At 42.9% G+C, this 21,630-nt stretch overlaps 1 protein-coding gene across 6 annotated transcripts in view; it reads left to right on the top strand.

The window, feature by feature from the left end:
• Positions 1 to 21,630, top strand: part of TRIO (trio Rho guanine nucleotide exchange factor) — a 368,044-nt gene that overhangs the window by 147,983 nt on the left and 198,431 nt on the right. For all 6 annotated transcript variants that reach the window (XM_032279085.1, XM_032279087.1, XM_032279088.1 and 3 more), the window contains exons 5-8: positions 567 to 1,079; positions 2,916 to 3,038; positions 7,232 to 7,423; positions 15,023 to 15,154. In XM_032279085.1, coding sequence (XP_032134976.1) covers positions 567 to 1,079; positions 2,916 to 3,038; positions 7,232 to 7,423; positions 15,023 to 15,154 — 960 coding nt within the window. The remainder of the gene's footprint in view (positions 1 to 566; positions 1,080 to 2,915; positions 3,039 to 7,231; positions 7,424 to 15,022; positions 15,155 to 21,630) is intronic.

Below are 21,630 nucleotides of genomic sequence, written 5' to 3'. Positions count from 1 at the left end.
GCAGCATTCATCATTAAATAGGCAGCCCACATGTAATTGAATTTAGAGTGATGTTGGGCTTAAAAGGGTTTTGTTGCCCATGAGCAAGGTGTTTGCGTAATAGCAGGTAGTAGAAAACCTCCACAGAGTTTCTGTTGGAAATGAAATACTAGAATGGTGTGGATGAGAAAGAATAGGTTGAAGAATGATGCACTGACGAAAGTGAAATTTCCAAATTGTCTGCTCTGAACTTGCAATTTAACCTGTTTCCTGATTTAATGTGTCTGTTATAATGGATTAATCTCCACCTTCTTGGAAAGAAATCTCGTTTCTTTAGCTCTCATGAAGTACATTATTCTACAATTTTAGGTATTCCAACTGACATATATATGTTGCCATAATGGATTTGTCTTTCATTATACTGATAATGCTTCTTTCATCTACATTTATTTTTATGGGGCCAGAACCAGGTATGTTATGTTTTCTATCAATAGATTAACTTTGAAAACCTGTGATTGTGCATTGCAAATTGCATTACGTTGAAACTATATAAAATTGGTTCATCTTCTCATTTTTTTTCCCTTAAGACAAATATGGTCTCTTTAGAAGGCCTTACCAAAGTAGTTGATCCTTCTCAGCTAACTCCTGAATTTGATGGCTGCCTGGAGTACAACCACGAAGAATGGATTGAAATCAGAGTTGCTTTTGAAGACTACATTAGCAATGCAACCCACATGCTGTCCCGGCTAGAGGAACTTCAGGACATCCTAGCTAAGAAGGAGCTGCCTCAGGATTTAGAGGGTGCTCGGAATATGATCGAGGAACATTCTCAGCTGAAAAAGAAGGTGATTAAGGCCCCCATAGAGGACCTGGATTTGGAGGGACAGAAGCTGCTGCAGAGGATACAGAGCAGTGAAAGCTTTCCCAAAAAGAACTCAGGCTCAGGCAATGCAGACCTTCAGAACCTCTTGCCCAAAGTGTCCACCATGCTGGACCGGCTGCACTCAACACGGCAGCACCTGCACCAGATGTGGCATGTGAGGAAGCTGAAGCTGGACCAGTGCTTCCAGCTGAGGCTGTTTGAACAGGATGCTGAGAAGGTAAAGACCGGAGAGACTAATGCCTCAGTGGACATGGGGGAAGCCAGCACTGGTGGGGTCGGGTGGAAGGAAAGAGAAAAGGTGGAGAATGGTAAGCCTACACTCACTGTGTGTGCGCTAAACCAGCGAGGGTCATTTCAGAAACGGCACTGAAATCTGTTTTCCAGTTTTACTCATTGTACAATACAGTGCTCTTTTAGAAAGTTTGAGTTCATGTTACTTATGGTTTGGCCTAGGATGCCTGTAAGATAGGAATTATATTTTCACTTAAAAGAATGACATTTTCAGCCGGGTATGGTGGCTCATGCCTATAATCCCACCACTTTGGGGGGCCAAGGTGGGCGGATCACCTGAGGTCAGTTCAAGACCAGCCCGACCAACATGGTGAAACCCCGTCTCTACTAAAAATACAAAAATTAGCCGGGTGTGGTGTTGTAATTCCAGCTACTCTGGAGGCTGAGGCAGGAGAATCACTTGAACCCAGGAGGTGGAGCTTGCAGTGAGCTGAGATCGTGCCACTGCCCTCCAGCCTAGTTGATAGACCAAGAGTCAGTCTCAAAAAAGTGAAAATTTCACAGGGTTATGTTATTGAAAGCAATAATTATGCATGTATTTTGCTAACACCTAGTCTTCTACTCATACAAAACCAGTGACAGAACACCATTCCAATCTGTTGAGTATATTTTTGAAATGAAAGTGAGTAATGTTAAAAGTTAGTATCTGGGTAATATAGGCAATCATCACCTCTAGTCTCATGTTTTATTCTTACGTACCAGGCAGACCACCTGGTCAAAGTGAATCCTTATCAGTTGCTGGCTAATTGAATCTTAGCAGTGTGAAAAACGGGTACTTATTCATAGGTATGTGTTGTAAGCCAGGAAATTGGGTGAATTAATCATTGAGTTTTATTTGAGTTCATTGAATTTGATATTACATGGACAGGAGAATATTTTGGAAAGTAAATATCTACATTAGAATTCTTGAATGTAAAAGGACTTTTCAAAACATGATAATCCAGTGTTTTTATTGCCAAAGCTTTTAACGTATCTGTCAGTGTTCTTTTGTTTTAGATAGTGCTTGTCAAAAAGACTGGAACACCTTCCTTTCAATTACTAGAAAAACAGGTTACTGTCACTAGGATTCTGGCTCAAGTCATGGTAGCAATGCTAATTGATGGTAGTCATCTCTATTTTCTTAAATGTTTTCATTGCAAATGTCTTCATTGATATTCTTGTCCAAGTAACATCTATATTGAACCTTAAGGGAGATGTCATTGTTAGTTTTTCCCGTCTTTTCTATTTTTACATTGAATTTTATTTTACTTGCAATCTGCATGGGGGGGTCTGTGTACTTCTTGTTTAAACAGTGTAATGTTTTTAGTCATTGATATTTCTGTTTTTAACCTGTGGGCACAACAGAACCCATCCAGAGACCCATAAGTTCCTAATTTCAGCCTAACGGGCCTTTAATTGAAGCTCATGTGGCAAATTAAGTAGTTCAGCATGGCCGGGAGACTGGGCTGAGAGTCAGAGGATCAGACTTTTTAATTAGCCCAGAGGATTAGAATAACTCTCTTTACTTATCTGCTTCTTAATTCCTTCTCTGTAAGAGGAACACATCAGATAAGATTTTCTGGTAGGTCCTGCAAGTTCAGATTTTCTGGAAGGTCCTGCTGACTTATTCTTCGAAGTGAAGACTCTTCTAAGAGAGTCAGATAGACAGCACTTGAAGTTATCGAAGGAAGGAAGTTACCTTTCTTGGTACTGTCCCTTCTGTGGTCCTATATCAGCAATTTCTTTCTGGAGTGATTCCAGGTTATCTTTTTCCTTCCGGTAGATGTTTGACTGGATCACACACAACAAAGGCCTGTTTCTAAACAGCTACACGGAGATTGGGACCAGCCACCCTCATGCCATGGAGCTTCAGACGCAGCACAATCACTTTGCTATGAACTGTATGGTAAGACACTCCAAACAGCTGGATCCTGGCATGCGACCATGTTTTAGCAAATGGGAGGCATTTGGCAGATCCTGTGCTGGTGCTCACAGGGGGCCCCCAGAGTGGCTGTTGATTGTAGCAGCTGACCTTCACATGGAGGGTGTTCCCCAGGGTTCCACTCTTTCAGTATCCCACATTTTAAGTTTTAAATACGCATGAAAACAAGCAAACAGACAAATCAGTGAAACTTGAACCAATTACTTGGCTAGTTCGCCAGACACTTCTGATGCTGGCTCCTGTGCTCTCCTTCATAGGAGCCCACAGTGGCCCCAGCAAAGCTGCTGGGAGGCACAGTGAGTCCCCTGGGCCAAGCACTGTCAGTTTGCTGGCCGCTGTGCTTGACAGTGAAAGGAGCCAGCCTGCTGCTGACCTCAGGGCACTCGCTAGTTCTCCTGAGACAGGAGATTTCCTTCTGAGCTGAGCTGGAGGACTGGGGTCAGTCTTGCCTTGGATGCCCTGGCCCTCTCTAAGGTCGTTGCGTCTGCTACCCTTGGATGTCCTGACTCCTTTAGGATCTTAAAGCCCAGATGGGGCGACTGTAGGAGTACATCATAGAAACCAAAACCAAACCAAAACACTGAATTGTGAGTGGCACTTTTGTTACGGTTTTACAGTTAATGTAACTAAAACTATATGTTCTGTAGGATATTTGCTGGCTTGTGTAGTCTGTGAAGTGTCTAGAAATTTCATCTTCAGGGATGACGTGTTTTGGTTTGGATTTTAAGCCAGGCTTGTGAGGATTATCCACTCTTTAACCTTGTAACATTTGTTGTAGAACATTAAAGCAATATGAACCAGCCTGGGCAACACAACAAGACCGCATCTCTATAAAAATAATACAGTAAAATAAAAAATTAGCCAGGTGTGGTGGTGCACGTCTGTAGTCCCAGCTGTTCAGAAGGCTGAGGCTGGAGGATTGCTTGAGCCAGGAGTTGCAGGCAGTGAGCTATGATCATGCCACTGCACTCCGGGTTGGGTAACGGAGCAAGACTTTGTCTCAAAAATAGAAATACAAATAAAACAATATGAAGACAGGGTTTTTGTTCAAATGAATTCAGTAAGATGCCATTTAATTAAAATATCGTCAACTAGGTGCTACAATTTAGGTAGTTTCAAAGATAAGATTTTGCAATATAATTTTTGGTAATAAATGCCATCAGAAGCTTTTACATCTGTTGTAGAATTTAAGAGAATTTCTGGTTTGAATTATCAAACCTGGGCATAGATAAATACTTCTTTGTAAAAAATTACTGTCATTTTTTAAGAATTTTCTGAAACTTCAACTATTGGCAAGAGACCATTCAGTCCACTATGCCACATACTTTAAAAACGAGAAATGCTAAGATATGTGCTAGAAATGAACCGAAAAATATGTTCTCTCATCCCCCTTTCTGCAGCATTATTAGTGGCAGATTTTGGAATCAAGGGAGTAGGAACCGTAGTGTGGAAGACAGGAAAGTGGATCGTGGATGTAGAGGCTTTTAATTCTGCCTTTCTTATTTGCCATGTGACCTTGAGTAGGCTGTTTAACTGCTCTGAGCCTCAGTTTCCTAATCTGTAATGTGGGGGTAATACCTGTCTTTTATGATATTACATGTATATATAAAACACAAAGCAGGCCGGGCACCTTGGCTCGCACCTGTAATTCCAGCACTTTGGGAGGCCGAGGCAGGTGGATCACCTGAGGTCAGGAGTTCGAGACCAGCCTGGGCAACATGGTGAAACCCCGTCTCTACTAAAAATAAAAAATTAGCCTAGTGTGGTGGCATGCACATATAGTCCAGCTACTCGGGAGGCTGAGGCAGAGGTTGCAGTGAGCCGAGAGCGCACCACTGCACTTCAGCCTGGGCAACAGAGTGGGACTCCATCTCAAGAAAAGAAACAAAAACAAAAAACACACACAAGGCATATAGCTTGACACGTAGGAAGTACTGGATAAGTGGTAATTCTTACCAGTGATGTTATCAGTATAATTAAAGATGCAGTTAAAGCAGGTCAGAAACATGAAAGTATAAGTTACAGCTATTTTTTTTTATTTGAGTATATTTTCTGATTTTCTACAATATACTTCTGTTACTTTTCTAAGTTAAACTTCTTAATACAATGCATGTGGTAGCTCGGTGCCATGACGGTGACATCTGCAGGGAGCTTTCTGGACTGCTCCTGCCCCTTGTGTTGGTAAACTCCATGAATCCTTAGTATCTGTGACATTTAATAATGCAGGGCAAGGGTATTTCACCCTCAGTCCCTTCTGCTTGCAATTTCTGACAAAATAAGGATACTGAATACCAATACGCCAAGTTAGCAGCTTTTAAAGAAAGCATACTAAGGGATCCCAACGATTATACACATTCTACTATAACAGATATTTATAAAAACGGTAATGATAAGCCTGTAGGTATAGGTACTTTTAATTTAGGGGACTGTACATTGTCATATTTATGTCCAGGCAGTAGATTTAGGCTGTGTGTCACCATATTCCTTTACTGTGCTAGAAGTGATGGAGAGTTGGAAAAGCATCATACATAGACGGTAAAGTCTGTTTTTGTGAAAGTAATACAGGAGGCTGTAACAATCTAAGAACGGTGCGTATGGTCAGTGGTTATCACAGTAGTGCCATCCGAATGGACATCTCTTCTCCAGATCCTAAAGACGGGATCTTCGTGTCTTCTTCCTAATAGACCTGTTGGATTGGCTTTTCCTCTTCGAGGATATAGAGAAAGTGAAATGTCACTTTATTAGGCAGGAGGCAAAGAGAGAAAGAATGCACCTGGGAATGAGAGACATTGCTTTTAATTTACCAGATGCAGTTAGAGCATTAATGCCACACTACCCAGAGAGGTCACCTCACTGAGCATGGCTTGACTGTTGTAGCCTCTTTCTGTGACTTCAGACATGCAATGTCTGTTGACTGATTCTAGCCTTCAGATGCAGCCCGGAGAAGTAACCCTGAGGCTGGAGTCCTGTGGCTCTAATCCTAGACAGAGGCAATTCCACCAAGTTCTGATTTGGGTCAGAAATAGAGGGAAAGGCTGAAGAAAGAAAGTACAAAGAAAGAATGAACAAGTGAGTTATTTCAGCCACTTACTTGGGTGGACTGCAGGTAGCCACGGGGCAGGAAGGAGGCTGCTGCGGGGTCCCTGTTTGAAGCAGTGGGAGATTGGCTCAGAGGGGTTGTATGGAAAGCAAGAGAAGGGGGAAAAATGTAGAGGAGTTTGGACAGATCAGGAAATCACATTAGGGGCAACATTGAGAGGAGCCAAAGATGCATCTACGATTTTGGGGGACCCACGGGGGGGAGTGATATGGTTAATAGTGTCACAAAAATAATAAATACATGAAGAACAACAACTTCGGATTTGCTGAAGGTCTGAATCCCCCACCATCCACCAAACACACAGTGTGATACTGAGCCTTAAAGGACATTGGAGGTGGATAGGGAAACTCCATAGCGAGAGCTTGTTTTACAAAAAGGGTGGGTTTAAAAAAAAAATCTCTATTTTTGCAATAAACTGATGGACTTGAAGATAGGAATTTTGACAGAGTAGAAAGGCTTTATTTAAAATTTTAGTATAGCATTGTTGTGTTTTTACTGCAATTCATATTCCTGGGAGAAGGTGGATCTATTTACAGGATGTTTTCTGTTGGCACCAAAAAATGGCTTGGGCGTATGTAGAAAGGAGAGCTTGCTTTCACGCAAATAGCCTTTGGTTGCTAGGTACGTGTTTTTGGGTTTCTGGGTTCTAGTTAAAAAACGGAGCGCTGGGTCCCTCAGTTCTGCGTGACTGCCTGGCAGTAGGCTTGCCATCTGGACCCTGTTCAGTATTTGAAGCCAAGAAGTGAGTAATAGTATATTTGTGTGCACCGACTTGTGTATTTGATTGCTTTGTGCTGAACAATTATGCCTTTCAGCTGGTTGATTTGTAATTTTACAGTGTTAAAAATAGAAATGGAAACCAATACTTCAAGTTTATGGAAATTTAGAGAGAGCAGATATGTATCACATTGTCTAGATGAGGTGATACTGCTGTGGAAGGTGTGGTCACTGGGAGATCACACTGCCTGTGTTCCAGCAGGTGGCACCTGGGCTTCTGAGAAGGGAGCCTCTTACTTGCCCTCCCCTGAGCAGCCCTCTTTTCCTGCCCACTTTGCAGAACGTGTATGTAAATATAAACCGCATCATGTCAGTGGCCAATCGCCTGGTGGAGTCTGGCCACTATGCCTCGCAGCAGATCCGGCAGATCGCGAGTCAGCTGGAGCAGGAGTGGAAGGCATTTGCCGCAGCCCTGGATGAGCGGAGCACCTTGCTGGACATGTCCTCCATTTTCCACCAGAAGGCCGAAAAGGTCAGTGCCTCGAACCCCCGAGCCCACGAGGTGGTAACCAGAATAGTTCTTCCTCCATGAATATCCGTGTGTGTGCCAAGCACTCTTGTGTAGCACATACTGTGAACTCTGCGTGTGAGCTCTGAAGTCACTCGGCGCTGAGTTTAAATTCCAGCTCTCTTAGTCCGTGCTGCACGACCATAGGCAAGTTACTTAGCCTCTCTGTTTTGTTTTCTCATTTGTAAAGTAGAAATAAAAGTACCTGCTTGAGTGGGCAGTTTACGTAAATGTGACGCTAGGTGCCCTACACAGTGCCCGGTACAGTAAGCACTAAGAAGTGGCAGCTGTTCTCTTCCCCCCCTTTCCCGACTCTGTCTTTTCTCTTCTCCCTTGTTGATAGTGCTTTATTACTCCAGCGGGGAGGCTTTGGCAGCAAGGAACAGAACGCCAATCAGTGGTGCAGACATCAAGGGCTTGTTTTTCTCACAAACCGCAAAGTTGGAAGGCATAGGCACCTCTAGCTGAACGGCTATGAAAGGCTGGTGTCTGCCGCACTCAGGCATGCTGGGCCTTCCCTTGCAGTCACGGGATCACACGTCAGCTCCACACACCAGCTCCTCCTGGGCCACAGCGCCCACCCTCCGCAGAGATGGGATAGCTGTCTTAGCCTGCTGCTTGATAAGGGGAACATTATTTACAGAGGCCCCGCCCCCAGCACGCTTCCCCTCAGTTCCCATTGGCCAGTCTAGGGGTGCAATCATTGCCCTGCTGCAAGGGGTCGGGGAAAGGGTGGATCTGGTTTTTAGCCTCCTTAGGGAGCCCATGCCAGCAACGGTGAGGGGGAAAATGGCTTTTTTGGGTACACAGTTGACAGTGAATTTCATAATTACAAACTTAGCTGCATGGCATCTGACCTAACTTTGGCTTCATTTGCTGACAGATATGTGGTTTCAAAATTTCTAGTTTAAGAAGTGTTGGGTAATGTATGCCCCAACAGTCCCCACACCTCCACTTAAGCAAACTTGCTTAAACAGACACACTCTAAAAGTAGCAAAAGGAAAGGGATTTGCTCGTGACTCAGACTTTATTAGTGGAAGGTGAGCAGCATAGTGAACACCTTTTCAGGATGTGGCGAAGGGGCACAGGAACTTTTAACCACCAGGAAGACACATACATGGGGAAGAGGAAAATGGTTGCTTAATTTAAAAAGGAAAAACACCAGTATATCTTTCTCAGGGCTAATTTTGAGGGGGAGAGACTGGATTCAGGAATTTGCAGTGATGCTTCTTAAAAAGGAAATAGTATCTCTTTAATCTAGAAATAGCCTCTGTTGAAGAGTGAAGAAGTCAATAAAGGAAGATAGAGGCCCCAACTTGCCTAGGATTTTGGCAGGACAGTCAGAATGTTGCACAAGACACTAATTAGCAGTGATCTCAACTCTGGAAACCTTTAAAGTATAAAGCAAGAGAGGAAGCTGAGTGATATATGAAGAGAAACAAATCTTCATAGCATCATATAAAAGCTGAGAGTTTCAATGGCAAAGATTTTTCTACTTTCTAACTTTATGCATTTGACTAATTTTATAAAAGATAGACAAAAGCCCATACACAAAAACAACTTTTGAAAGTAACAGGAACTCCTTCAGCATAAATAGAACCATCTTCATGACCCTGTAGCCATCGCTGATCCTTATTGTTGTACAAAGTAGCAATACACTTGATCATTTGACAGTAAGATGATATGAATGAATTTGAAGCAGGACAAGCTGTGTGAGTGAATGGCAGATAGACTGAAGCATAACACACAGAGAGAACATCTTTCATAAACATGATGGGTTCTGAATTGTAAATAAACCCAGAGATTAATTACTACTGTGTCCTGCTTGAAAATAATCTAGAAATATGGATGTCATGGGGCATTTTCCTTCCAGTATTTTATTATAAAAAATTTCAAACATACAGCAAAATTGAAAGAGCCTGGATATTTTCATCTGAATAAAATGAATGACTGTAATTTATGGATTTGAAAGAAATGAAACTAGGTAAACACATTATTGAACAGAATTTCATGTGATTGCATAAACTGTAATGGTGCCTGAAGTATCAGTGTATATAAGATGGCCAGCGAAGAAGCCAAATACCAGTGAAGGGGCAGTAGCCTAATGAGAAGTGCCCAGCATGTGTTCCAGACCTTAACGAAGCAACTAGGCCTGCAACTGAAATGCACAGATGGGAGATTAGGACATCTTCAGAAAGACTGTCCTTACTTGCAAGTAAAAGTATATTGTCTCATTCCCCTCACTGAAGAAAAGCAAGATGCTTGAAATTCCGATGCTCATCTACTAAAGTAGTTTTCTTTTCCCAGGAGAGCAATCCTAAAGAATAGGTCAGCATTGTTCCTCGTTTTAAAAGATTTGCCTTCTAGTTACACTTAAGCTGTCTTTGTAAACTCAGCCTGGAAGGGACCAGAAACGTGGACATCCTAAGTTAGGTTTCCGTCATAGTCACCTCTTTGAACCGCATCCAGAGTGTTCATGTGGAATTTAAATCTGATTGGGGGACATATAAGTCTCTAACATGTGCCCCATGGTTGATGAGCTTACTCACGGCAGCCGCCTTCTCTGTAAGGATTACGGCTCTCAGCTGCACCGTCAGGCCCTGCCCTCTCTCTCCATGGGTGCTCTTGTGCTGGCATTTGCTATGGTTTTATAAGTATAACTCAAGTTAAAACTAGATGAGGGTGACTTTTCATGGATGCTGTAACTTCCATAGATGTCTCAGCCATTCTGTCTTATGTCCTCATCTCCAGTGAAGGTGTGGGATCACAATGTCTATTTGCAAATATGTGGACACACAACCACAGTGTTAAAGTTGTTACTGGTAGATGTTGCTTGGGGGCTCCAGCCTCCATGTGGTGTATCTGCAGAACAGACCCTTCATATTAAGAGGCTTTCATAGCAAGAACCATTAGAATTACATTTTTGTAAAACAAAGAATTAATGTGACTTGATTTTGCTGTAGCTTAAAATCTCCTTTTACTATGACTTCAAGCTGCACTGCCCATTGTGATGGCTTGTCACCACGTGTGGCTATTGAAGCTACTCAGAGTTACATAAATTAACAAGATGATAACATCATTTTTAAAAATTAAATTAAATTAAAACTTGGTTGCTTACTCAGTGTCTTCACATTTCACATTTTACTCGGGAGCAGCGTGTGGCCAGTGGCTAGTGTAATTGACAACACAGATACACATTTCTACCCATTCGGGTAAGTGCTTGTAGAGGCTTACCTACGGAGTGAACCATGCATCCGATCACCTCAATTTGTCTATGACTTTAGAGCTCCTGTACTTTGATAATAGCGAAAAGTAAGGTAGCAACCAGTGTTTGTATAGTCCTTAATATTTAGAGAGCTCTTTAACATGAAATCTCATTTCATCCCTTAATCAGCCCAGTGGAGTACATGGGACCCGTAATATTATTGCCCTGATAATCTGTATGGGGAGAGATTTGGCCATGTTTCCAAAGCTAGAACTTTCACTCAGGTCTATGGCTAGGTCTTGCAGGTCCTGACATAGTAACAAACTATCTCACAGTTGTATTAATATTCTTATAAAAGTTCACTTCCCATAAATATTTTTAGAATTAACATTTATTATAAACATGACATAGACGCAAGTTCTCCATCTAGGAAATTCCGTCCCTTTGTCTCCTAAGTCCGGCTTAGTGCCTGTGCTCAGCTGAGGCTCTGTCAAGAGGTGGTGGGGGTGAGAGATTGATGGGAGTGCAGTTCACTAGCTTCGGGGATCCCAGCTCTGATTAGTGGGAACCAGAACAGGCGGGAGAAATGAGCGGTTCTCGGATTCGAGGCCACCTCTCAGCAGACGGAGAGAGTGGGGTAAATGCTTAGGAAAAGCAATCTGCTAATTATCCAAGTTATCCTCTTAAAGCTATGCATATCAATCGCTGTTCCCTCCTCTGTTTGCCTCTATTTTGCAAACTAGGTGATCCAGGCTTCTTTTATCATTTATTCAGCAACACTTTTTAAATATCACCAGTCTGCTGAGCTTCAGGATCCCCAGTTCTGAAGTGGGCTCCTGATCTGAATTTATAGAGCAGCGTTTCATTCTCTTGTACTCCCTGCCTTTATCCCCAGTCCACCAGATGCTTTGTGTTCACATATTTTGATCTACTGAGCACAGAAAGTATCAGATACTAAGCCAGCTGCTCTGATCTCATTGGACTGCAGTAGCCACCTTCTGTCATTCTCATCTCCTAAGCGCTAGGCTCTGTGCTAGACATGTTCCCCCAGTGTTGCAATCCCAACCTGGGTTTCTCAGGATGGTAACAGGTATGTGTGTATATGTGTATAAGAGTGAGGGAAGTACAGCAGTAGAATGGTCAGATGAATTTGGGAAGGGACATACCAGATCCCCCATTCATTATCAAATCAGAAGCTTTTCTAAGAGCTTCTGTTCTGAAGGTACCTGTTGAATTTTGACACCAAACTTGACCTCAGGATGCTTTTTCTTTGTGGAATACCTGTTGACACTCTGTTCCATGCATCTCTGAATGGGGATTGCTGTGCTGGTGCTGTTGGTTTCAGATCCTCTCGGTGTTCAGCCTTTCAGAAAGCAATCAGGCCTAGCGCTTCCTCTGTGGAGTCTAGGGTCAGGTTTTAGAAATAAAGGACAGAAAAATGATGCTGTGCAAAATCCTCTGTGAAACCGTGGCTAGGATTATTTCTATCACTGGGCTGTTGTTAACCCAGGAAAAGGGCAGAATCCTTTGTGCACAAGGTTTTCATGTAGCACACCATCCTTCCCTGGCCATAGTTTTTCAAATAAGTATAATCAGCGCCCTCTCAGGATACTTTAAGCAATTTTAAGTTAGTTACTTCTGATTACAAAAATATGTAAAACTCCTTGAATGTTTTTTCTTTATTGATTGCTTCAAAAATTGGAGTTGAATATACTTTAATAATGATTTTGATAGTGGTGTTAGCTTGATGCTTCTGTTGATTAAATTGTGAAGTATAACTGAAGTGTGTTTCCACCGTGTTCTATCAGAAGTATTTGCATCTTAAGAATATGTTGCACCTCCTCATGGTTTTGGGTGTTCTGCAGTGGCCATTGTCCAGGAGCACTTAATTGCTGACTTAGACCTGATAATTTATTAATAATGATGGTTAACCTCAATCAATTTGTGTTTGAAAAACACTTACAATAATTTAATAATTGGTATTAAATGCAATAATGGCAGATGACAGAGTGAAATAGAGCTAAAAAATACTGACAATCATCTGACCTGACCAAATTGACATTTATAGAACATGCCACCCAAGAAATATGTAGAAACCACCTGCTCTCAAGTGATACGTAATTTCATATGAATTGGCTTCAAGCGCTAAGGTCTGCATAGATATTCTTCTGTGCTCGATAGTAAAAGGATTTTCTTAAGCAGTTGTTATTTGGGTGATTTGTCTATTTTAATGTCCTAAAAATAGACTAGGAGGTTGTTCTTACTGTATTTTAAGGGAATTATAGCATATTTCCTTTCTGGCCATTCATTAAAATAGTCATCCTGTGCATTCCCTGCTAAGTAAAAAGATGTGTGAGGAACAGGAGCAAAGAGGTTAAAACCGAGGGAAATGTGTTGATATCTGCTTGGCTTAATTGAATCAGCTTTCTTAATTGGGCCTTCTGCACTTGCCTTTCACTCTTAACTGTGATGGATTTTGATAGGATCTCCCCAGGAAATTTGGCAGTGATTTCTCAGCTGTTGATGAGTCCTGGAGATGGAGGGTGGCAGTGGAGGAGGCTGGGCCAGGATTGGGATGGCAGCCCCGGGATTGTTGATGAGACCTGGAGATGGAGGGGCGTGGCAGTGGAGGAAATTGAGCCAAGATTGGTATGGCATGTAGGATCCAGCCCTACAGGGTCCTGTGAGCCCCTCCCTGCTGCTGTGGAAACGAGGAATGGTAGAAGTAAGACAGAGAGATGGAGAAAAGAGAGTTCGGGCCCGGGGGTCCACTACCAACCAAAGGGCTGAGTCCGGCAGTGGCCCCGAATGCCTGGACTCTCTGACTTTTACTGAGTACAAAGCTGGAGGCAGGGTAGGTAGGGCATGGCCTTGGTGGTCAATGATAGGATCAAGTATATCACGTGTCATATAGGGTAGGGGCCCAAGACTTTCAGGTAACCGAGGTGAGGTAAGGAGCATAATGCATCAGCACCTTTCCATACTTGTCAGGAAAGAACAAAGACATTAAGATTTTTATTACTTTTACTGATTATTTCTTCTAAGAAAAATGGAACCAGGTACAGAAGTGGAACATGAAAGTGGAACATGACCGCTGAAGCACAGCATCGCATAGGGACAGTTAAGCCCCCAGATGTCTGTGGGCCTACCTGACAGCCATCAGGCCTACCACAAGAGCTTGGAGAAGCGGAGTTTTCTCCTAACTCCCCCAAGGAAGGAGATGTCTCAGCCATTTTGGACGTTTCCTTCCCTAGCTGGCTAAACAGTGGGCACCTTTCCAGCGCTGGCACTGGTGCACCGCCCAGGTGCCCTCCAGCAGCCCTTAAACAGGCTTGACAGAGGGCTTAAAGTGGCTTGCCTTAGGGTCATTTCTTTCAGTGCCACTCCAGGTTCACTCTTCCAACCTGAGAGGCATTAGTAAAAGAATTAGGATCGCCTATGAATAACTAAGATCACCTATGAATCTACAGTCACGTATGAATAACTAATAACTACTACCTTTATATTTCTAGTTACTTTCTTCTTTGTTATTTACATAGTTATAGGCTGAGACTTCTGGCTCCTGCATTTATGGGATCTTCCCCCTACAATGGCAGCCAGGACTGTTGATAAGTCCTGGAGATGGAGGGGGTGGCAGAGCAGGAGATTGAGCCAGGATTGGGATGGCAGCTGCAGGACTGTTCGCATGGCTCAGCCTTTCCATATTTCCATGCAATTTGGGGAGGATAGGAATGATGCCTCTGCCTCCTTTCCTAAGATTCACAGAGAAGTTTAGGCTCTTTTTTCTTCATCTCCTTTGAATTCTTGTTTCAATTTTCTTTTGAAACATTAGCAGAATGGACTGGCTGCTCTTTCTAATTTCAGATAAATGATTTTTAGATATCTGGAACTTTTTCCATTACATCTTAATGTAAAAGGGAGTAAGGCTGACAAACAGCTGCACAGAGAAGGAGTATCCTACTGTTGAGCCCTAGTTGAGGGGCACGTGGGGGAGTCATCTTTGCGTCCTCCCGTGCTAGGAGTGCAGGGCAGTTAGAAACATGGATTCAAAGGTGGATTGGGAAAATGTACCAGAATGCCCAAAACAGAGCTGCATTGCTCCAGGCGTACACCCAGATCTGGGTGGCAGTCGGTTGAGGCAGATTCCTGGGACTTGCCCCAGTCCTGCTGGAACCCACCCTGGGAGTGAGGTCCAGGAGTCTCATGTGAGTTGACGATGCCAATTGAGATGGAGAGTCAGGCATGTTACATTCTTAGGAGCTCCCTCTACTCCCCTAATTTTCAAAACCATATTAAAAATGTCTACTTCTCAATATAAATTGTCATTGATAAAACTCATCTTTTTTTAACTTTCCAAGTATATGAGCAACGTGGATTCGTGGTGTAAAGCTTGTGGTGAGGTAGACCTTCCCTCAGAGCTGCAGGATCTAGAAGATGCCATTCATCACCACCAGGGAATATATGAACATATCACTCTTGCTTATTCTGAGGTAAGTGACCAATTTTACTTCAGCTGCAAGGCAATATCATTTTTGCATCATAGCACACTGGAAGCTGGGAAAAAAAAGTTTTGGGTAGCCCAGAAAAAGCGTATAGATTTCGAGTTAGACTGCAGTTTAATTGTTCAACATTTGAACTCCTGTGTGTGGGGTGGGGTGGGGCAGCAGAGGAAGCAGGATGGTGAACAGGCAGTAGCCTTTCCGTTAGAGCGCTTATATGCTTAGCTTAAAGTCAAGAAAAGCTTAGTCTTTTTTTCTACACATTTTTAAGAAATGTGTATTTTGTGTGCTCTTCAGTCTAGTCAAACTCAATTTAATCTTCCTAAATGAAACCTTTTAGAGAAGATGGTCTGGATTGCAAGGCACACATTTGTCTATTTTAGAAATCTAAAGGTAACATTTTCTTTATTACTTCAGGGTATATTACATTATTTACTCATTGAATCCCTGTTTTATTTTCTGCAACCTTCTGTGCCAGACGGTGTTGTAAGGACTTTACGTAATGACTTACTTAATGCTCACATACTGTATCTGTCCCTGCTGTTACAAATGAAGAAACTGAGTCACAGAGATAATGACTGTGCCAGGTCAGCTGCTGGTGGAGCAGGGTATGAGCCCAGGCAGGCAGGCCCCATGTTCTCAGTCACCACCTTCTGCCACCTCTGTGCCAGACCACATGGTAGCTGCTTGATGATGCAACTTTAGATGGATTGACGATTACCACCCTTGCCCATGCCTTATTCATCTGTCTCTTGAAATCAGCCTGCCTTTATAATAACAGCTACGTTCCTGGAGGTGAAGGGGAGGGGTGTAGATAGGAATTCCTTGTGCTTACTTTTCTGCAAGGTTTTCTCCCTGAGTAAGAAGCATCTATATCTACAATGTTCTAGTTAATATGAGAGATTATCATAAGGCTTCTGTAAGAGCTTCAAAGTACCTGGAAGAGCGCTGGGCAGTGTAGATGTTTAATAAATGTTTTCTGTGTTTAAATCTAAATCTTGATCCAAACACATCCATACTTGTCAAAGTTGTTAGGAAGAAACTGGCCATTTGCATTTCATTCTGACATTTCCTGTTGTGCTTCACTGCCCAGTTGTCATTCTCATGTCCTTGGGCCTGGGTCTCTTGACCCCCACCTAGTGTCCATGAGCGAATTAAATGGACATGCAGTTTGCTGCTACGGTTTTGTATCTCTTAAGGACATTTTGATCAATGATGGAACTGCAAATAAGACAGTGGTCCTATAAGATTATAATACTGTATTTTTACTGTACCTTTTCTATGTTTAGATACACAAATACTTAGCATTGTGATACAGTTGCTAACAGTATTCAAACATGCTGTACAGGTTTGTAGCCTAGGGGCAATGGGCTGCTCCATATAGCCTAGGTGTGTAGCTGTATCATCTAGCTTTGTGAAAGTGCACTTTGTGATGTTCACACAAGGACAAAATTGCCTAATGTATTTTGAGAAATACATTTCTCAAAATGTATCCCTGATACCACATGATGTCTAACTGTATATTTGCTTCAGAATGTGAGCGGTCCTCTTTCCCAGGGCAGTTGATATTTGTTTTTTTTTTTCTAGCCACCTTTGCCAAATAAGATTCAGTTTTTTTCAAGCAGCATTTCATGTTGCCTGTAGAATGAAAAAATAGTCAATCCTGTATTGTTTCTTAATTTTACACCAATATTTCTTAATTTGGTTGTCTAGTCTGTTGGAAACTATTTAAATAAGTGATAGCCTGCTCTATAGTAAGACTGAAAATTGAACACATTTGTAATTTTTTTAATCACGTTGCCTCATGAGGATTGTCACTTCTAAAGACTGTCAAGCTCTTTTCCTTGATGTGCCATCTCTATGCATTGTCTAATTTTGACCTATAGCACAGAAACCAAGTGACCCTGTTACTCACACATGTAATGAGGCCTTCACTCATCTGCTTATGTGAATCTCTTGCTTTGAAGCTGTTCTGTGAGTGCAGTGGTGGGCTTGCAGCCAGCTGTCTGCATGCCCTTCCTTGCTCTTGCCAGACCAAGATGGGATTGAATAGCCTTCATTTACAAGATGATTGGCAGGCCCTGGGAATGCAGCCTTTGCCTGTGCATAACTTACATCAGAATCACCTTGACCTGGCCAGTGTCATCCCCCAGCTCCCTTTTTCAGTCTCCTTGTTGCCCTTGGCAGTTTTCGTTAAGTACAGAATCTCCTAATTGTTACCAGTGCATTCTATAAAAATGGGACATCTTGGCAGAGGAGCTTACGTTTACCTATGGTGTAGCTTTATTTGATTTACATTAGTACTAATAACTCAAAATAATCTGATGGGAAGTAAACAGCCTCTCAGACTGAGGTCTTAGATTGAATTTTAGCCTAAGAACATGTTTGCAACTGAGCTATAAACTCAAGGAGACAGTAATTTGAACTGGATGAACTGAAAGGATTTTGAGTAGAACATAATGAATTATTTTGCCTCTTAAATTACTTACATTTTTAAGTAGCTTCAGGGCTACAGGAAAGTGGTAGAATACCACAGAGAACTCCCGCATTGCCTCGACCCAGGTTTCCTAAGCTGTGGAGCAACGTGGAGCACCATGTTGCTCCACCCTCCCTCCCCACCACCTCTCTCTCCATTCAGCAAAGCACCATTGATACAACATGACTATGCTATCCGTAGACCCTGCTCCTATTACCCTAAGTGTTCCAGCAGTGACTCTTTCTCTTTCCTGGTCTGGGACACTGTCCAGCAATGTGCCCTACATTTAATCCACATGTCTTATTAGTCAGTCTCCTTTAAAGTGGAACATTCTTCAGTCTTTCTCTGCCTTCATGTCTTTGACATACTTAAAGAGTACAGGCCTTTCATCTTTAGATGGCCCTCTACTTCCAGATGCCCCCAGTTCTCGTGGGCTGACTCAGGCCATGCGTTTTTGGCAGTGCATGTTCTTCTCTGGGTGTCATCGCAGTGGACACAGGATGTTGACCCCTCTGGCTAACAGTAGTACTCATCTTGGCCACTTGGTCAGATTGGTGTCTGCAGGGTTTCTCCAGTGCACAGTCACCATTTAAAAAACTGATCTTTGCTGCACATTTTGTGGGGAGATATTCTAGCAGAATATCTAGTCTCCCTTCCTCATCAGACTTCTCCCAGCCATAGTTTCCACGGAGGATTTCTGCACATAGCAGCCATCACCTATTTCCATTATTCCTTCCGTATTTATTAGGTGGCTTTCCACCATAAGAATGAGCTTTTTTTCCTTTGTCTCGTATTTGTTTATATCAGTATGAATTTATGAAATCTTATATCAGTGGGTTATAATTTGATATTCTCTTTTGATTCCTAAATTGTTCAGACTTAGCCAGCAGGAGCTTTTTTCTGTGTCATTTTGATCTGTCCATATTATCCTTTGAGCACTTGTTCCAGGCTCATTTTGTACTTTCCCTGCGTACACTGGGATCACCTGTATCACTAAGTGGGATGGTTCCTTATAGTATTGTATGGTGTTTAGAATTTTAAAGACCTGGGTTTTCAGAGTTTTGTTTGTTTGTGAGGTGTCACTGCTTCTAGGCCCTCTGAGCAGACAGAGTTAGAAAACATATGAATGCCATCAATTCACCCCTCCACCCATCTATCTATGCATCCATCTATCCACCTAACCATCCATTGTTCATCCACTCAGCCACCTTCCATCTACCCAATCACCCATCCATCCATCCATCCATCTATCCAATCACCCAACCACCCATTCATCCGTCTGCCTGTCCGTCCATCCATCCATCCATCCATCCATCCATCCATCCATCCAGTAACCCATCCAACCATCCATCCCTCCATTTATCCAGTTACTTATCCATTCTTCCATCCAACTAATCAACCACCTGTCCATTCATCCATCCACCTAATCACCCAACCACCCATTTATCTGTCCATCCATCGAGTCACCCAGCCACCTATTCATTGTCCATCCATCCAATCACCCAACCACTCATTCATTAATCTGTCTGTCCATCCATCCATCCATCCAATCCATCCATCCATCCAATCACCCATCCATTCTTCCATCCAGCCATCCATCCCTCCATTTATTCAGTTACTACTTATCCATTCTTTCATCCAGCTAATAACCCAACCACCCATCCATTTATCCAGAGACCCATCCATCTATTCATTCATTCATTCATTCACCTTATCACCCGACCACCCATTCATCTGTCCATCCATCCATTTATCCATCCATCCATCCTTCATTCCTTCTTCCAACCATCCATCCCTCCATTTATTCAATCACCCATCCATTCTTCCATCCAACCAGTCACTCAACCACCATCAGTCCATCCACCTAACCCCCATCCATTTATCCATCCACTCACCTAATCACCAAACCACCCATTCATCTGAACATCTRTCCAATCACCCATTCATTCATCCATTCATCCAGTCACCCACTCATCCACTGGACCACCCATCCACTCATTCATCCATCCATTCTCCTAATCACCCAACCACCCATTCATCTGTCCATCCATCCCTCCATCTATCCATCAGTCCAGTCACCCATCCATTCATTTATCCAACCAACCACCCAACCACCTATCCATCCACCTACATTCAACCATCTACCCATATCCATCCATCTACCGTATTACTCAACTGCCCTTCCATTCACCCAGTCACCCAACCACTCATCCACATCTGTCTAGTCCATCTGTTCATCCACCCAATCACCTAACCACCTATCCATACATCCAGTCACCCAACTATCTATCCACCTAATCACCCAATCATCCATCCACTACCCAATCTAACCACTCATCCATTTATCCATCTACCCAACCACTTACTCACCCACCCACCCATCTATGTGTTTCTACACACACACACACACACACACACACACACACACACACACACACACACGTGTCCATGTAAAATTACTGCTGTATCTATCTGTGTCTATCTATGTTAGAAATGTATATACATTTGGAATCCAATACCTCAGGGTTCTTTGCAGTCTTTCCCTTTCTGTGTTTATTAATCTATTCTCAGGCAGCAAGAAACCTGGCTTCTGTTGTCCTTAATGTATTAACTTGTTCACTTGCTGTATTTGCTTCATTTCCCAACCGTTCTGTCTGGGTTCTCCACCCCAACCCCTACCACCCGCTCCCTTAGCCTGGCGCAGGCACACCTTTGTTGGCACCACCACCTCTCATTTCCTCATTTTCTTCATGCCAACAGGGAAGGTGTCAGGAAGATGGGAAGGGAAGGACTGCTTTTGTTTTTGAGTGATTTTTATTTTATACTCCTAAATCAGTGTTTTGCAGACTTGAGTGTCTTGGTTTAAAATGCAGCAGTACCCTACCCCAGAGATAGTGAATCTCCATTTTCAGAGGTCTTCCCTAGTGCTGCAGTGACTAATGCCACTGATACACAGACCACATGCCGAGCAGCACTCCTGAGCTTGCTCTGAAGAGTTGGGGGTCTGCTGAGGAGGTGTCCATCCCACAGATATGGAGCTGCAGCTAAGTGCTAGACATCGAGCTGGATGCCAGATCATGTGGGGGGTAGGAATACTTATAAGCAGGGCTCGCTTTGCTTTTTAAATTTCCTTTTCCTTGCCTCCCTTTTCCGGTTCTTCCTTATTCCCTTTCTTCTCTCCTCCTCTCTTCCTTTTCTCTGCAGTTTTTTTCTTTGAACAGTGTTTATAGTTTCTAGTTTCTGATTATATAAATTTGCTTAGGGAAAGTTTCCCAGCATTTTTTTCCAAGATGCAAGCACCTGCTCTGCTGTGCTTTAATCAGACCTGCCCGTGTCACTCCTGTTTGTGCTTTAGCAGCAGCAGTGCACCTGGGCCTCCTGAACACTCACTTGCTTCAGCTTGCCAGGTCTGAGTTAATCTTGTCGGCTACGGTTGATCACAGGCGAGTGAAGCAGTGTAAATCTCGGAGATAAGTTGTAGTCATTTTTAACATTTTGAGTAAGCCAGCTCAGCTACTAGTTTTTCAACAAACTAAATTTATAAAAATGATTTTCATCTCAGTGGGCCTGTCCTGCCTCCCAAGCGTCAGTGCCAGGTGTTTGGATTGCAAGGTGAGACTGCATAGCAAGAAGCCACGCATCCACCAAAGCGCCACTGCTGCAGCCACAGAGCATAAGCCAGGTGAAGTGCCATGGGGAGTTGGCCTGCTTGACCTCATGTGACTTCAGGGCTTAGTTTCTGCATTCATTTCTCAGTTTAACAAATATGCTGACTTAGTGTGTGCCTCAACAGGGCCTCATGGGAATGACTGATTTGCTGCCTGTAAAGCTGATTATCAGTGGGTGATGGTCGGGTCAGTGTTATTAGCATAAGATGAAAACACACAGCAGAATGACTCACCTGGATAGGAAACTTCCTAAAACCAACTCTGTGATTTGTGGGGAAGCTCAGTTCCCTTGCTGTAGAGTCACTTCTTTTTTGGGGGCACAG

This window comes from Sapajus apella, unplaced genomic scaffold (assembly GCF_009761245.1).
Source record: "Sapajus apella isolate SASKATOON/1434 unplaced genomic scaffold, GSC_monkey_1.0 scaffold11, whole genome shotgun sequence".
NCBI classification, from domain to species: domain Eukaryota; kingdom Metazoa; phylum Chordata; class Mammalia; order Primates; family Cebidae; genus Sapajus; species Sapajus apella.
This window is presented reverse-complemented; position numbering and strand designations above follow the sequence as displayed.